Source organism: Homarus americanus, unplaced genomic scaffold (assembly GCF_018991925.1).
Source record: "Homarus americanus isolate GMGI-L3 unplaced genomic scaffold, GMGI_Hamer_2.0 scaffold6317, whole genome shotgun sequence".
NCBI classification, from domain to species: Eukaryota; Metazoa; Arthropoda; class Malacostraca; order Decapoda; family Nephropidae; genus Homarus; species Homarus americanus.
Window position 1 is genome coordinate 10,120,934 of NW_024730668.1, and position 19,307 is coordinate 10,140,240.

The following is a 19,307-nucleotide window of genomic DNA, read 5'->3' on the forward strand; positions in this document are numbered from 1 at the left end:
TTAGTCTGAGGTATTATTTATTACTAAACGTTAAAATCTAGTGTTTCACCCAATCATTTCTCAGAGAGGTAGGGGCCAGTGAGCTGGGAAGAGGGGGGGGGAATTTGAGTCCATTATTTGAATGGACATTAACCTGGCGACTGTATTTCTCTTAAATATTAATTGTGTGAGCATACCATCATAAAATTTAGATGTTATTTTTACTACAACATAGGTATTGTGTCAGAAAAAGTGGAGTTTGGGGGTCAGGCCAGTCTCTATTGGAATTAATCCCATATGTTCTGGTGTTCACTTTACACGGTTTTCACTTTCCGCGGTACCCTGTGGGTTCAATTGACCGCGTAAATCGGGGTACTACTGTACTTCACCCAGACACTATCTGTCAATCAAAATACCCCACCTCCGGCTCCCCCCTCTTCCCACGCTCCTCCCTCCTCCCTACCCCCCACCTTCCCCCACCTTCCCCCCCCTTCCAGAGAAATGTTTGGGTTAAAACAGTATGTTTACATTTTTAGTAATAAATAATACCTCACACTAAAGTTAGGATAATATAATTGACATTGCTGGAGTCCTTGCAAGACCAGGAATATTATGAATATACACGTCATATATTTTGCACAAAAGATAACATATTTGCTCCGTGTAAACAAATTCTTACATTAGATATAAAATTTGTATGTCTAATGCAAAATCCATGATGTTTATATTCAAAATGATCGTCATATTGTAAGAATTCCAGCAATGTAAATTATATTCTGGCCGGGTAATTTGTATAAATTTTATGAGCTAAACAAAAAAATAATACTTCACCCGGGTATATGAGTAGATGCACCGCGTAAAGTGGGAATTCCGGTTCTGGCAGGGTAAAGTGTAAATGTAGAAACGCGGAAACGAGAACCGCGTAAAGCGGGGTATTACTGTACTAAGCCTCACTATTTCCTCTAATATGTCAAGGAAGCCACACATCCATAACATTGCTAAAGCTGCCTCCCGAAAGCCGGGAATGCTGTACAGATGCCGTAGCCACTTCACTACTGAGCAGTTGCTTCAAGTTTAAAAGGGATTCATTCATCCTAACTTGGAGTACTGCTCTCATATCTGGGGTAGCCCTTCTTCTGTCCAACTGTTAGATAGGGTGGAATCAAAGGCATTTCATCTTATTGAATCTCCTCCTTTAGTCAATAATCTCTCTTCCCTTTCTCTTTGCCGCAATGTTGCTTCACTCTCTCATTTACAGGTACAGTGGGGTATGCTATAACGAATCTAATTGGTTCTAGAACCTTGTTCGTTATAGCATTCGTTCGTTATAGGATTAATCCGTTCCAGGCCCCCAAATACAACCACTTAGCACTGAAAAATATAATATAAAATTGTAAAAATTGTAAGAAAGTGCATAAATATGCATCTAAACCCCTGAAATAAAGAATATCATTAATATTTGTAATAAAAAAACAATAAATTAGAAAAAAAAAATTAAATAATGTTCGTTGTAGGAGTTTCGTTCGTTATAACATTCTCAATTTTATAGGTAAAACCGTTCGTTATAGGAATATTCGTAGTAGGATCCGTTCGTTATAGCATACCCCACTGTACTTTAATTGGCATTGGTCGGTGGATTTGGCATCCTGTGTACCGCCAGCAAGGCCGTGGGCTCATAACACTCGTCTTGCCTGTTGGTCACACTAGAATAACCAGTTATGGTACATCTTTCTTTCTTCACACAGCCAAATATGGAATACTTTGCCTTCTCTGTTTCCATCCTCTTACAATCTGTCTCACTTCAAAAAGCCGGTTTTCCAGCATCTTCGTGCTGTAGATTAACATAGTCTTAGGTACAGTATTTAGGTATTAATAGTACTGTATTCTCATAAAATGTATTTAGAGGAATTTTTATGGTCTTTAACTTATGTAGGCTCAATGCAGTACATATATTCACTATAAACACTCGTTACCAATACTGTACTGTATAGTACATACAGTATATGTACTACATAGAATTTTTTTACAGTATCTTGATACTGTTTATGGTTGGTTTATATTTAACATACAGTACAGTCGTAATTTTTAACTATTTTATTATTGCTTTGATAAAATGGTCTTCCAGGAAATATTAGGGTACTTTAACTGGCATAAGCAGGTGTGGCTGTATGTACAGGTACTCCCCGACTTAAGTCTACCCGCACTTACGACCTGCCTCAGTCGTACCAAAATTTGGTCAAATTATGTATTTTTGTGTCCCAAAGTCAGTACACAGACAAAATTTACATCTGTAATTCGCTTTAAAATGGCTGGCAAGCTTAAAAGTGAGAGCTTTATGGTGCTGAGAAGAAAATGAGACCCCCATTTTAGATTTTCTATGTGTTATTTAAGCATTTCCGACTTACGACCATTTCGACTTACGACCTGGATGTCGGTCCCTAACCCCTTCTTAAGTCGGGGAGTACTTGTACAGTAATGTCGAAGATGAACGAACAGGGTTTATATTGAAAATAATAATTTCTAAAATATATTAATAGTGCTTAGAGGAAATATTAATGCGTTTAGTGTGTGCCAATTTGTGGTTTGATGCATCGTCCCGTAAACATTGTCAGCCGTCATGCTGCGTCTAGTCAATGGCGAAAATGTTCCCATATATCCAGAAAAAAGTCATGTTATTAGTAATATCTAGTCATGAGAAGTTAATGGGAGGTACAGTATCCTCATAATAAGTTATAAACAAGGTTTGAGATATGACACCATATACATTTATGAGACTGTTATCAGTTGTAATTAGGTTGACCTGCATTTAGGTTTTTCTTCATTATACTGTACTCAGTTAAGACATCTGACATACTGTAGCAGTGCCCATAAAATGTGAATAAAATGTTTTACCCATTTACCCCTTATGTATGTTTTTTAACGCTGCTAATCTTACCTCAGCACCACCCAAGCTGACATATTGACATTTTGAAGTCAATTTCAATGAATAAGAGATACTACACAGTACATAAAATAAAGTGCAGGTATGAAAACAATAAATATTAATATACAGTCGCCCCTCGTTAATTCGGACTAATAGGGGGGGGAAGGGTGTCCGTTTTAGCCGATTGTCCGAATTAACCGATTTAGGGGTTAATATTGCATTATATTTCAAAGTCATTGTTTTCATCACGATTTTATCCCACTTTCCACTGTAATACGTACGTCATTTCAGCAAAAATATTAAATTTCCGTGAATGTATTATATCAAGCACAGTATGAATAGAATATCATTGTAATATAACAGTATTTTAACCGAAAGCTAGTAAAAAAACGAATAACATCTCAAGAACATCGGAAGCTTAGGTAAAGTCTTTTGTTTTCGTCATGTATTTTATCCTATTTTACATTGAAATACATCACATTTCAGCAAAACTACTGTTTATTTCCGAGAATATATTCATTCAGGCGCAGTTTAGGTAAAATATACGTGTGATATAACAGTTTTTTACCTGAAAACGATTAAAAAAACACGTACCCTCTAGCCCTGTTCAAGGATAGGACTGGGAGAAGCTGTTTGGTGATGCAGACGATGACAAGGAAAATGATTTGGATGGATTTTAATTAAAATATTCAGAAATATGGTATCGTAGTATTTATTCAAGTCAATTAGGATAGAATATTTTTGTAATACAACAGTTTTTTAACTGAAAACCAATCGAAAAGCGATTACGGTAACATCTTTTGAACGAAAGAAAGCGAAAGTCATCGTTTTCGTCACGATTTTATCCCACTTTCCACTGTAATACGTACGTCATTTCAGCAAAAAGATTACATTTCCGTGAATGCATTATATCAAGCACAGTATGAATAGAATACCATTGTAATATAACAGTATTTTAACCAAAAATTATTAAAAAAACGAGTAACTTCTCTTGAACATCGGAAGGTTAGGTAAAATCTTTTGTTTTCGTCATGTATTTTATCCTATTTTACATTAAAATACATCACATTTCAGCAAAACTACTATTTATTTCTGAGAATATATTCATTCAGGCACAGTTAAGGTAAAATATACATGTGATGTAGCAGTTTTTTAACTGAAAACGATTCGAAAAACACGTGTACCGTCTAGCTGATACTCAACAGCTGGTGGTGCATCATGCGTCGTTGTAAACAATAGGAGGTTGAAGTAGATTACCGGGTATTATATTAAGTGTGAAATATCAAAAAGGTTTTTATTACCGGTATATTTTGTAGATCAATGAGAACTGTTATACCGTATATGATATGATAAGTTAGCCTGTGCTAAGAACTTCAACATAGACTACTGAAAACACGTTGTAAGGTAATTTAGCCTTTTGTAAGTTGGTGAGCTTCATTTGCTGAAGGAACTGCACAACTTTTCTTTACTAATTGGTACATATTTTACATTTCCATTGTTTACTGGCAGTAAATGGTAAATATTTTTCATGTCTGAAGCTAAAAGTTGCATCCCCACCCCCACACTAGTGGTGATGTTACATTTAACCAAAAAGACGCTGGTGTTTTATCCCAGCAGTGGGTGGACCAGCATTTTAGCTTAAGGTCCGCGTAGGTAATATTCCTACAAATCTAAAAAAAAAAAAAAAAAAGTTTGTTCAGATTTTGTCCGAATTATCCGAAATCCGGATTAAAGGGGTCCGAATTAACGATGGTCGACTGTATTGTAAATGTAAATTATAACACTAATATTATAAGATACTGTATTGTAACCCTTCAGTCATGATAGAATGGTACTTTACTGTAACCCTTCAGTTAAAAACATTTTATACCTTATTAACTTATAACTGTACTGTATATATTTTCAGGTGTCTGGAAAAGCTAAGTTTCTCCCTGACGATGTTCCAAATTCAATTGAAGTTGTTGGCCGCATTGCTCCTGAGACAGTATGGGGTTACATTGCACAAATGAAGAAAAGTGGTTCCAAAGTAAGTTCAAAATTTTCCCATACAAATACACACAAAAAATTTTACCATGGCATACTAAAGTTTTGTGTGTTTACACTGTTTCCAGATATGTTGTATATCAGATATGCTTTATTAATGTCCAAATTATATTTTTAATATTTTTATTGACGGGAAACATTAAATCTCCATTCACATTTTACCCATTTGTCAAATTTTTATCACTTGTCCTCAGGATTGACTGTGAAAGGTACAAGGTGATGGTTTAAAAAATGGTCACATAAAAGCTACTCTTGAAAGGCATATTTTTAAATGGCAAATTTGTGAAAGGTATGGGAATCATTATTTCCCTAAGAATGATCAACCAACACCATATTTCACAGCCCTGTACTACTTGTCAACAAGTAAACAGGTATTAAAGTTTTAACTTCATTTAACAAAAGAAATTTTTAAAAAATAAGAAAATTATTCTCTTAATTTCCATTTTGTTTCTGTTTTCAGGAAATCCTTGTGGTTCGTTTCCAACCAGCAAATGAAGAAGAAAAAGTTTCATACATAGCATTGTACTCATACTTGTCCTCCAAGAAAAGGTGAGTTTTGGAGATGAACTTGATATGTTTCAAGAAAATTCTTTTAGTTTGGTCTTGGTCTGTAATTTGTTAACTCTTGCTACTGATGGCTAGCAATAATTAAGCCCTTCCCAGCAGTAGGGTTGTTAGAGAGAGCACCCAATAAAATTTTTTTTTGTCCTTTTTATGTTTTTTTTTTTTTTTTTAAATATTTATATGCCTACAGTTTTGAGAACTAATGTTATGGTATACAGAGTCTTCACAGCCAGTTACAGAGGGATTACTGTACATTTTGTACATTTTAGGCCTGGCACTTCAAATTCTGGAAACCCCCTATCAAGTCTTATTAAGTCACAGCGATGTTGTTGATCAGATGGAATCTGTTATTTGGATGTCCATATCAGCAGGAAGGCACATTTGTTCGAAACAACAACCAGCAAGTAAATACAAGTAAATAATAGTGGGAAAATCCTCTCACAAATAATCAGAAACAAGACAACAAAATTTAGAAAAAAGTGTGAGTCTACCCTCAAGTCAACTCCATGCTTTGTTATTAACTTTAATAATAAGCCATGGAGTTGACTTGAGGGTAGACTCACGTTTTTTCTAAATTTTGTTGTCTTGTTTCTGGTTATTTGCGAGAGGATTTTGCCATTATTATTTATTAATATGTATATTGTGTGTGTGTGTCTACACACACACACACATATACAATACTGGTAAAAGAAATAATTGTCTTTAGGGCAAACACATAAAGGGAATACAGGGGGATTTCGTTATACGAGAATTCGATGATACAGGGTTTTTACGGGAAATAGCCCACCCAGGCACAGGTTATCGATCCACAACAGTGCGAAAAAGTAAGGTTAAGGAATTTGCAACCTTAAATTCGCTATACAGTCATGCGCCGGTTAACGTCCTAGATACGTTCTTGGAAACGTGACGTTAACCGAAATGGACGTTGTCCAATCATCACATAAACTTTTTATTTATACCTAAGTGTATGTGGAATACTATATACGTACATATACACTTTTACTCTTAAATCACTACTGTTATGTGATACAGGTGATTAATTTTTATCTCTTGTGCAAAATACAGTGACCCCACCATTAACGAACTCAATCCGTTCCAGAAGGTCATTCGTTAACCGAAAAGTTCGTTAACCGAAGCCATTGTTTCAATGGGTTTTTGGGTAATTGGTTCCAGCTCACCGAAAATTTCCTAAATTCAACAAAAATGGTAGAAAAGTTCACTTACTTTGAGGTGTGTATGTAGAAGGCTCCTGGATGATGATGATGATGATGATGGGATTTAGAATGGGGTGGAGGAGAAGGAAGAAGAGAAGGCATTGGGGTGGAAGAGAAGTCACCCCATGGCGCCATTTCACCCATAAAATTTTAGCTCTCTTGGTGTAATTCAAGATTATTTTCTTTAAATCAACACTGCACTGCATTATATATTGTCAATATGTAAAATATATTTCAAAATGACCAATAATTTGCTTGGAAACACAGAAAAAAAGCGTTTAGTTGAAGAGAGTCTCAAGCAAGATGTTACCTCCAGTGAAAACAGAGAGAGACTAACTCCTGTTTGCTGTGTTAAGAGGCTGGACGCCGCGCATTAAACTAGTCACTTTACCTTCAATTATGTTCAATAATTGTTAAAATGACTAAAAAATTGAATATTAAACTTTTAAAATTATTGAATAGTATAAACTTCTTGATATTTACTAAAATAGTAAGGAATTTAGGCCCTAGAACTGATTAATGTATTGGCGGACTGATACTAAAGCTGGTTGCCCGGTCAGTGCAAGCGAAAACATGTTGAGGTCGGTTTGTAAGAACTTCGTTAACCGAATTTTTTTTCGTTAACTGAATTGAAGATCCTTATGGAAGGCAGTTCGTTAATCGAAATTACGTTAACCGAGGTGTTCGTTAAACGAGGGGTCACTGTACATGACGTTTATATTAAAATTATTCACTATCTTACAAGGATTCCAGCAACACTGGGCAGTTGGGGGGAGAGGGAGGGAGGGAGCGAGCGAGTGGGCTTGGGGGAAGGGGAGGTAGTACGTTTGACAGTTGGCACCGGCCCAAGGTCTAACATGTGTACCTGTATATTTATCAGTTCTTAAGTGACTAAGCTTCTCTTTTATAAAAAAACAGTGACATGACCTGGGTGAATATAATTAACATTGTTGGGATTCTTGTAAGATACAGTGAGTTCTGCTATAACGCGTGTTTTGATAACGCGAATTTGCTCAAACGCGATTTATGAATTAGGAACGATATTTGTATAACGCGAACGCTTGTTTGCTATAACGCGATTTTTGCTTACTATTTCTCCAATTTTGTGGTATTAACTGTGAATATAGTAAAGACGAATATCAACAAGAAGCGTTCTGGTGATAGAATTCCCGGTGATGATCGTAAAAGAAAGGATATAACACTTGAAGAGAAGCTCGATTTTATCAACCTCAAAATCACCCTTCTCCCCCATCAAGTAAAGTGTTACATTTACTGTATGATTTCATTATTAGATATGAATGTAACATTTATTTAGACTGTGCTATCCTTTGTGTTAGGCTAACTACTAAATTTTTTCGATTTCGAGTAATCTGCACCTAACCCTATTTTCTCCATAAGCCCTGTTATTTCTATTACGCGATTTTCTATAACACGATATTTTACAAGAACTCAATTATCGCGTTATAGCAGAACTACCTGTACTGATTAATTTGAATATAAACAAGCTATAATTTGCACTAGACATAACAATTTTAGTACCGTAATCAAATTAGTACATGTGCACTCCAGCTTTGCACTAAGGTCATTTATTTCTTTTACATTTGTGTTAGTATGGTGTGTGCATGTAAATGGATGAAAATAAATGAAGAAATTTATGTAAATCTACCGAAAAATACAGTTGAAAATTTTTATATTATAAATGTACTACAGTACTGTACTGTACACTAATGTACAAAATTTTTTATCTCTTGAGCAAAATATATGTTTATATTCAAATTATTGGCTGTCTTGCAAGAATTCCAGCAATGCAAATTATATTCTCCTAACTTTAGTCTGAGATATTATATAAGATAAAAATTGTAAGCCTAAAACCCTGGCTGGGAGGGACAGCCAGCCAGCGAGGGGTGGGGTGGGGGGGTTGAGGTGATATGTTTGACAGTTGAGCCGAAGGTCTCTGTGTGTTTATTTAACAGTCCTACTAAGCTTCTCTCATTTTAAAATGCCAGTGAAATGACTTAGGAGAGTATAATTAACATTGCTGGGATTCTTGTAAGACACTGATTTATTTGAATATAAACATGCAGTAATTCGCACTAGACATAACAATTTTAGTACCATAATCAATTTAGTACATGTGCATTCCAGCTTTGCACTAAGGTCATTTATTTCTTTTATGTTTATTTTGGTATGGTGTGTGCATGTAAATGAATAAAAATAAATGAAGAAATTTATGTAAATCTACCCAAAAATACAGTTGAAAAAATTTATATTATAAATGTACACTAATGTACTACATTGTTTATATCTTGAGCAAAATATATGACGCTTATATTTAAATTAATCTCTGTCTTGCAAGGATTTCAGCAATGCAAATTATATTATCCTAACTTTAGTCTGAGATATTATATAAAATAACATAAAGAAATCACTAATCTTTTGTCTGGGAACACAAGGAAGGAGGTAGCCAGGAGCGTGTGGGAAGAGGGAGGGAGCAGGGGAGGGGGTGGGAGGTGAGGTGACAATGTCTGGCGTTTGTTTGTTTATTTATTTGAGATAAGATTTGACAGTTGGCGCTGAAGGCCTGCGTGTTTATTTATCATTACTTAAGAGTGACTAAGCTCTCCTCACAATTTGCCACCCAAACGACCTGGGTGAATATAACTTACATTGGAGGGATTCTTGTAAGATAGTAATTTTTTTGAATACCTGTATAAACAAGCTATAATTGCAATAGACATAACAATTTTAGTACCGTAATCATTTAGTACAGGTACAATACAGGTTTGCACTTAGGTCCATTGTTACTGTACAATATTGACTAAATTCACTAGATAACGTATATGCTATCGGACGTTGTTCGGTCGAACGTTAACCGGCTCATGACTGTATACTGTTTTCTCCCAAGCATTTCTCTGGTAGGGAGGGAACGTGGGGGGTAGGGAGGGAGGGATGGACCGACCCAGCTAGGGTGGAGGTGGGGTATTTTGATTGACAGATAGTGTCGGTGCCGAATATTTTTTTTTTATTTACTGAAGATATTTATTTTAGCTCATAAAATTCATACAAATTACCCGGCCAGAATATAATTTACATTGCTGGAATTCTTACGATATGATGATCATTTTGAATATAAACATCATGGATTTTGCATTAGACATACAAATTTTAGATCTAATGTAATAATTTGGGTTACACAAAGCAAATATCTTATCTTTTGTGCAAAATATATGAAGTTTACATTCAAAATATACCCTGACCTGCAAGGAATCCAGAAATGTCAATTATATTATCCTGACTTTAGTCTGAGGTACAGTATTATTTATTTTTAAACGTTAAAATCTAGAGTTTTCACCCAAACATTAATCAGAGAGGTAGGAGCTAGTGAGCTGGGAAGAGGGGGGGTGGGGGGGGGGATTTGAGTCCATTATTTGAATGGACATTAACCTGGCGACTGTATTTCTCTTAAATATTAATTGTGTGAGCATACCATCATAAAATTTTGATGTTATTTTACTACAACATAGGTATTGTGTCTGAAAAAGTGGAGTTTGGGGGTCGGGCCAGTCTCTATTGGAATTAATCCCATATGTTCTGTTGTTCACTTTACGCGGTTTTCACTTTCCGCGGTACCCTGTGGGTTCAATTGACCGCGTAAATCGGGGTACTACTGTGTGTATATATATATATATATATATATATATATATATATATATATATATATATATATATATATATATATATATATATATATATATATATATATATATATATATATATATATATAATTTTTTTTTTCCCATGTAGATCCACAATAAAAACGTGGATAAGAAAAACAAAGAAGCTGCATCTTTGGTCTGGTTCTTCTTTTGGGATGGAGATGCTTTCTTTACCATCTATCCCGTCTTCAAGAGTTAAAGAGAGGCCTCATCCCAGAGTCAGTTCTTAGCTAATCAATCATTTAATGAGAAACAAAGAAAAGGGAAAACCATCTGAGGTAGGAAGGACAGAGGTGATGGCAACTTGAATTAGTTTGCCTCTAAAGTGTGAGTTTTCAATAAGGGGTAACTCATCCTCATAGGGGTATTTTGATATTTTTCAGGGGTAAAGCGATTGACAACATGATTATATTAAAATAGAATTTAATAAAAAATACAAAGACTAGTGAGCTTCATTCAGGGTTATGGAAAATACATTTTCAAGCATACCAGTAAACAAAGTATTTGAGGTGATGAATATTGTTTTGATGTCTGTTTCGGGGTAATGACCAAAACTGAGAAGCCCTGCTCTAAAGAAATGAGTTTACTCATGGAATTTTGGTGAAGAACAGGAGGTCTGACTCTTTAATGGTTTCAGAAAATTAGATTAAGACTGCTTTTTCACTGAGCTCTAGAAGAGAGCCCCCCCCATATTCTTTTTTTCCGGTAAGAATCTGGAAGGGGGTAGTCCACATTTATTAGTTTAAATCTCTCAGTGTTACAAAACTCTAATCGTTTGTTTGAAGCACAAATTGCCTGATCCACTTCTTTAGCTATAAAAGAGAGATCGACCCTGAAATTTCATTTCATAGCGATTGGATGAAGCTAGTCAGATTCCACCTTCCTCCTTAGTGATTCCACACTAAATGTTACCTGAACCTTGGGTACATTTACACAAGGGTGTACTAGTACGCTAGCTCAGGAGGGAAACGAGAAGAGCTTTTCCATGCCTGCACTAATACTGTATACTAGTAGTGGCTGTTGACATGTGGCATCTGCTCGTACCCACGGTGGTGCCATTCAATTTATCTGAAATTTTTACAGGTCTGTTCTTGCCAATAATATCTTAGTCACAAGTAAGTTTTGCACCTTATACAGTAACCATTATATTTAACCCTATTCAGATAATACATCATGAACTTGAGAAATTAGTAAACTTGCAGATAAATCTGCAGGAATGGCAACTCCTTCCACCAGAGTTTTTATTGAAATTTTGAAGAGAAAACAGATTTAGAAAAGGAATGTGTGTGGGTATAGTAGTGGATTGAAAGGAAAGAACTCGGTGCGGCAAATACTCTTCCAAATGAACTATCGGTTGAAAATCCTATCATATATGTGAATTTCTTGAAATACTGATTACAGTGGTCCCTCGGTTAATGAACACAATTCGTTCCAGAAGGTCGTTCGTTAAACAAAAATTTCGTTAACCGAAACTATTGTTTCAATGGGATTTTGAGTAATTGGTTCCAGCTCACCGAAAATTACATGCAAGCTAAAAATAAATGCAGTAAAGTACACTTACTTTGAGGTGTGCATGTAGAAGGCTCCTGGTTGATGATGATGGGAATTAGAAGTGGGGGTGGAGGAGAAGGGAGAAGAGAAGACATTGGGGGTGGAAGAGAAGTCACCCCATGCTTCATGCCACCATTTCACCCATGAAATTTTAAGTTCACTTGATATAATTCAAGATTATTTTATTTAAATCAACACTGCACTGCATTATATATTGTCAATATGTAAAATAAATTTCAGAATGACCAATAATTGTCCTGTAAAAATGTAAAAATAGTTTATGTTCAAGAGAGTCTCCAGCAAGATGCTACCTCCACTGAGCAGAGACACAAACTGACGCCATTCTGGGTGAGTCAAGTGGCTGTTTGGCGTGCTAAAAACTAGTTCCCTGTACTTCAATTATGTTAAATAATTGTTAAAATGACTAAAAAATTTAATATAAGATTTGGAAAATTATTGAATAGTACAACCTTCTTGATATTTACTCAAATGGTAACGAATTTAAGCCCTGAAACTGATTAGTGTATTGGCGGACTAATAGTCCAGCTGGTGACCAGGCGAAAACTTGTTGACACGATTTCGTAAGGATTTCGTTAACCGAATTTTTGTTCGTTAATCGATTTGAAGATTCTTATGGAAGGTAATTCGTTAACCGAGGGATCACTGTAATAACATTAATCTGAGCCTGTAAATATAAAATAAGTATACTATTATGAGTCAAACATCCAGCTCTGCTTTGCAACTGCTTGTTCCACTAGCACATTAGTGACTGAAACGTCCAATGACAACCAAGTTCCCCCTTTTTTTTTACAGAGAATAGCCCACCCAGGGACAGGTCATCGACTCAAAATGGGGGTGGGGGTGTAAGAGTAAAACGATATTAAAAATAAAAGAGAAAAGGACTACAGCTGCTCCCCGACTTACGACTGGGTTAGGGACCCAAATCAAGGTCGTAAGTCGAAAATGCAAAAAATAATACATAGAAAATCTAAAATGAAATACAGTACAGTAAAAGTAACCAATAATGAAGAATGAATACAGTGTTACTGTGCACTTACCTTTAATGCAGTCAGCTGAATGCATACGGCGCCCCCATAATTTTTTAATTATACATGGAGACTACATTAACTGGATGAAGCAGAGGAGAAGACAGGGTTGGGTGGGTTATCAATGTCGCTTTCTTCAGACAGGTTAACATACAGGGGAAACTTGGTTGTTGAAGGTATTGAATCATCTTTAGGGAGTGAAGAGGCAGCACTGGTGGGGTGTGAGGAGACAGCAATGGGGGACTTCTTAAAATATATGTCCAATTTAGACTGCACAGTTTGCCTTTTCTTTTCATTGTAAATCTCCCTGTAGCAAGCAAGTGCATCTTGGATCATTCTGTCAACTTTTGCAAAACACTCAAAATTTTTATCCATTCCGTCAAATATTTGCATCCCCTTATTAATTGTAGCAAATGCCTCTGCTATTTGTTTCCCTGAAAAATTTTTGGGGGGTGCAGGTTCTTCTTCTACATTTTTACTCTCTTCTTCCTCTGCAATTTTCTGGGCATCCAGTTCAATAAGATCCTCGCTACTTACACTTTCAACCAACTGCTCAACATCTTCATTATCAATTTCTAAATCCAGCTGTTTATCCAACTCCACTATCTTGTTACTAATCTCAGAAATTACTTCATCTTCATTAAATCCTCTGAAACTGTTCACATATCTTTTCAGGACTTTCTTCCATATTCCATTCATGCACTGACCTGTAACCTCATCCCATGCTGCAGCTCAATATTTACCAATTACACTTTGTAAATTAGACAGTCTCCTACCAATTACATTTCAGGATGCTATCATCCAGCCAAATTCTGAAATAAATATGTTAAGCCTCACCATTTCCTCCAATATGTCCTGGAAATCACGCATCCTTAATATAGCTAAAGCTGCCTCCCGAAAGTTGGGAATGCTGTACAGAAGCCGTAGCTACTTCACTCCTGAGCAGTTGCTCCAAGTATATAAGGGATTCATTCGTCCTAACTTGGAGTACTGCTCTCATATCTGGGGTGGCTCTTCTTCTGTCCAACTATTAGATAGGGTGGAATCAAAGGCATTTCGTCTTATTAACTCTCTTCCTTTAGTCGACAATCTCTCTTCCCTTTCTCTTCACCGCAATGTTGCTTCACCCTCTCTCTTTTACAGGTACTTTTACGGGCAATGTTAGGTGGATTTGGCATCCTGTGTACCGCCGGCAAGTCCGTGAGGCTCGTAACACACATCTTGCCCGCGGTGCCCACCGTTTCTCTGTAGATGTCAGTCACACGAGAATAACCCATATATATAGTACCTCCTTCTTTCCTCACACAGCCAAACTGTGGAATGCTCTGCCTTCTTCTGTGTTTCCATACTTATACAATCTGTCTTACTTTGAAAAGCTGGTTTTCTGGCATCTTCATGGTGTAGATTAACACATTATAACCTTTTTTTTTCTCTATTTTCAATTTCTTTCTGTTCTTTTTTTTTTTCCGTCCCCCAGGCCACGTTGTGGGTCGTTTGACCTGTGCCCGAGCGGGCTAATTCCCGTAAAAAAAAAAGCTATGTTCTTTATACATTTCAAAACGTTGTAGTCCTTCCAAAACTCTCTGAGCATTTTCTCACCTTCAGTAGCAGCAACGGCCTGAGCGCAGGTTGTACGTAAATAATTTCCCACCTTGATCCATGGGTTGGATGATAGAGGTAGTGTTAGGTGGAATGTAAACTACATTAGCATCAGAGTGCAGGTCGTCCAGGTGTGGTGGGTGTCCTGGAGCATTATCCAAAATTAACAAAATCTTGAATGCAATCCCTTGTTGCAGACAATACTCCTTGGCTCGTGGAATGAAACAAGTCAGGAACCAATCCTCAAACAGTACTAGGATCATCCATGCTTTCTTATTACTGCGATAAAACACTGGCAGTGTGTGCTTTCTGATATGTTTAAAAGCCCTGGGGTTCTCTGAAAGATATGTCATGAAGGGCTTTATCTTGAAACCAGCTACATTCCCCCCCAACAGAAGTGTGATTTGGTCCTTGAATGCCTTGAATCCCAGCATTGTTTTCGCCTCTTTGTGGATGTATGTATGTTCTGGTATGCGTTTCCATAATAAGCCAGTTTCATCCACATTAAATATTTGCTCAGGCAAATAATTTCCCTCCACGATGACACGATCTAGCTCCTCCTTAAAAACTTCGGCAGCACCCACATCAGCACTTGCTGCCTCTCCACTCACCTTTACACTGTGCAAACTGTAACGGTTCTTAAACCTTTGGAACCACCCATGATTTGCTGTGAAGTTTTGGTCGCACTCATCTCCTGCCTACTCCTTCAGGCTTTCGAAAAGGCTTCTTGCCTTAGCCTGTAGGGTTAGAAGGCTTAAGGGTACACGCTTTTGTATCTGATCTTCCATCCATATCACAAGTAATTTTTCCATCTCGTGAATAGGACCTTGTCTTTTCTTCTTTATTATTGTTCCCGTTATAGGTGCTGATCCTTTCACTACCTCACGAATATGCTCCTTGTCCTTCAAAATTGTCGATATGGTTGAGTGCGAGAAGCCTAGGTCGCCTGAAATGGTTGCTACCGTTTTTCCATTTTCATATTGCATTGTTATCTTCATTTTCATCTCAAAAGTAATTGACTGTCTCCTTTTCTTATGAGCACCACCAGCACTCTCACTTCTACGCTTGCCAGTCATTCTAAAGTGAATTAGAAACGAAAATATTGTCAGTACACAGCGCGATCACTATCGACAACAATGGCAGCCAAACACCAACTAAGTGCTCTATGGAATGGGTGCTGTAGCCACAAGGAGACCCAGCCCACACAACGCTCTCATACGGGACGGAAACGTTTCGCTAGAAAATATGCGCATCATTCGAAAAAATTTTGGTACCGACTGCAGCGGTCGTATGCGCGGGTGGTCATACCGACGGACGCGGTCGTATGCGCGGGTGGTCATACCGACTGACGCGGTCGTATGTGCGGGTAGTAATACCAACTGAGGCGGTTGTACGTGCGGGTGGTTGTAGGTCGAGTATGTCGTAAGTCGAGGAGTAGCTGTACATTAATCAACACCACAAAGAAGACGGAAAACCAGCTTTTTAAAATGAGACAGATTGTAAGAGTATGGAAACACAAAAGAAGGTAGAGCATTCCACAGTTTGCCTGTGTGAGGAAAGAAGTATGTACTGTAACAGGTTATTCTAGTGTGACCGACATCCACATGATTGTTAAAAGCCCACGGCCTTGCCGGCGGTACACAGGATGCCAAATCCACCGAACATTGCCCGTTAAAGTACTTGTAAAAGAGAGAGAGTGAAGCAACTTTGTGGCGAAGAGAAAGGGAAGAGAGCATATTAACTAAAGGAGGAGAGTTAATAAGATCAAATGCCTTTAATTCCACCCTATCTAACGGTTGGACAGAAGAAAAGCCACCCCAAGATATGAAAGCAGTACTCCAAGTTAGGACGAATGAATCCCTTTTAAACTTGAAGCAACTGCTCAGAAGTGAAGTAGCTACGGCATCTGTACAGCATTCCCAGCTTTCGGGAGGCAGATTTAGCAATGTTATGGATGTGTGGCTTTCATGACATTTTAGAGGAAATGGCGAGGCCTAGCATATCTATTTTACAATTTGGCGGAATGATTGTATCCTGAAATGTGATTGGTGGGAGATCATCTAATTTGGTAAGTATAATTGGTAAATACTGTGTTTTATTCCTCTTGAATTTAACCAAGTTTCTACCTCCTCATTCAGAGATGCTGCATAGATCCACATTGATAGATGAAATAATATCAGCTCTAGAAACAGATCTATTTTGAGAATTAGGGGGAAGGGAAAAATGTGAAGAAGAGTGAAGAGTCGAATCATCAGCGTAAGAATGGAAAGAATTAGTTGTAGTGTTCAGTAAATCATTGATAAAAAAGAAGGAAGAGAGTAGGTGAAAGAACAGAACCCTGTGGAACACCACTATTTGTAGAGAAAGAGCGAGAGATCAATCCCTCGACAACAACTGCCATGGATCAGTTTTCAAGGAAGCTAGAAATTAGAGAACAAAGTGGGGGAGAGAAACCATAAGAGGGAAATTTAGAAAGCAAAGACATGTGCCATACCCTGTTAAATGTTTTGGAGATGTCAAGGGCCACAACAAAAGTTTCCCCATAATCCCTAAGAGAGGATGACCAAAGATGGCTGCAGTAGGAGAGCAGATCACCAGTAGATCTCTCCTGGTGAAAGCCATGCTGGTGATACGATAAAAGAGAAAGGCGTTCAAGGTGACGGAGAAAATGAGAGTTTAAAATATTTTCGAAAATCTTAGAGAGGGATGAAGTTAGGGCAATGGGTTGATAGAAGGCTTAGAATGGGCACCCTTCTTTGGGATGGGCTGAACTGAGGCATGCTTCCAAGAAGAAGGAAAAGTTTGGGTTTTGAGGCAAAGGTAAAAGAGACAAGCAAGCACGGGTGCTAGAGTTTCAGAACACGAGGGTGTATTCCATCCGGTCCATACACCTTGCTCACATCCAACCTGGATAACGCACCAGCAACCCTACGAGTGGAGATTATAGGAAAGTGCATAGGTTCAGTAGAAGGAGTAGAGTTAAAGGAGAATAAGGTGCCAAAGAGCTTGGCTTTATCAGTAGGAAAGTTGGCTATAAAGTTATCAGGTCGGAAAAGAGGGAGTGCAGAAGTTATTACAGATGTTTTAGGTTAAGGACCAGAAGGATTTACAAGAAGAAGTGTTAGTCATATCTGTGGTCTTTCTTTTTATAAAATTCCGCTTGGCCCTACGAAGAAATAACCTTACAACGATTCCTAGAAGTAATGAAAGAGGAGTGGGTAACAGGAGATGGAGATAGTTTCATAACTTATATGCCCTATCTCTCTCCCTACATGCAAGAGAACAGGAGCGATCAAACCATAATTGTAAAGTGAAAGTTTTGGTATAAGATGGGATAAATGCTGTCAGCACATACCGAGGCGTCCCGAGTGGAAAAGCAACATTCAACCCAGGGAAAGTCAGAGAAGAATTCTCGCAAGGATTGCCAGTTTAGTTTCCAATAGTACCATAGTTGGCATTTAGAGTGGGATGGGGTGGTGGTCGTGCCCAATTTGATTTAATAGAAATAGAATTGTGACCAGAAGACCCTAAGGGGGGCAGAAATTGATTATGAATAGTGTGAAGGGTTAGAAGTAATACAAAGATCTAGTATTTTAGTAAGTTGATCGTGTCGATCTGGTACAGGTGTAGTTTGCTAGTGGTAGGAGCTAGTTACTTGCTGCGAGTGGAGCTATTGACATGTAAGGCGCTAGTTGTTATTTTGTAGGCGCTGGTGCCTAGTAACATGCTTCATGTAGACGTACCCTAAAGCCTGTTTAATAGAATGCATTAGGTCACAATATGCATGCACAATGGTGCAGCAACTTCGATTCCCAGCAGCTTTGGCAGTGGGTCTTCCTTGCTAACGTTATTAATAAGGACTTCAGTTGTGTTGCATCTGATCTCTGATATTCTTGTTTTTTGATAATTGTTGAGTGTAACTTAGTCACATATGTGGAGGGTTCACAGGCACCCTAGGGGTCAACACATGCTTGATGACATTTTATGTTCATATCCTGTTTCTTATTTGCTGTAAAATGGGGTTTCAAGACCAGTCGCTTGAAAGTATTCTCATTTTTTTATTTTCTTACAGGTATGCAGTTATTGGAAACTGTGAGAAATCAGTAAAAGACTTCTATGTTGTTCCTCTTGCATCTCATCAACCCATTCCACAAGTAAGTGACAATAGAATATTACCAAAGGGGGATATACGTACACCATAGTACAGTATATAGGGGTTACAGTTACACTCTTTTATATATATATATATATATATATATATATATATATATATATATATATATATATATATATATATATATATATATATATATATATATATATATATATATATATATATATTATGTAAATCCACAATGAAAACGTGGATAAGATAAATCTTGATAAAATCACACGGGAAAATGGAAACAACGGAGCACCTTAGCTTTCGTCTTTATTCAAGACATCTTCAGAGGCAACTGGACTACATGGACAGAGAGAGGCTTAAATATACAGGGTGACCTTAAAAACATGAGGTCATGAGGTCAGGTCATAATGATGTCATCCACTAATCCCCACACCAACACACATGTAGAGGAGCTTAAGAGAAGGGGGGTGACGTGACTAATCAGGTCAGGTCAAAAATAAGGGACCCACAAAATAACTATCATACATCTAGATCAAAGGTTTTCAA

At 37.3% G+C, this 19,307-nt stretch overlaps 1 protein-coding gene across 1 annotated transcript in view; it reads left to right on the top strand.

The window, feature by feature from the left end:
- LOC121867231 (formin-2-like) overlaps positions 1-18,789 on the top strand; it is a gene marked incomplete at both ends in the record, with an annotated part of 28,790 nt that extends 10,001 nt beyond the window's left edge. The window contains 3 exon segments of the mRNA XM_042367081.1: positions 4,809-4,928; positions 5,406-5,494; positions 18,708-18,789. Of these exon segments, the coding sequence (XP_042223015.1) occupies positions 4,809-4,928; positions 5,406-5,494; positions 18,708-18,789 (291 nt within the window).
- Positions 18,790-19,307: the final 518 nt, after the last annotated feature.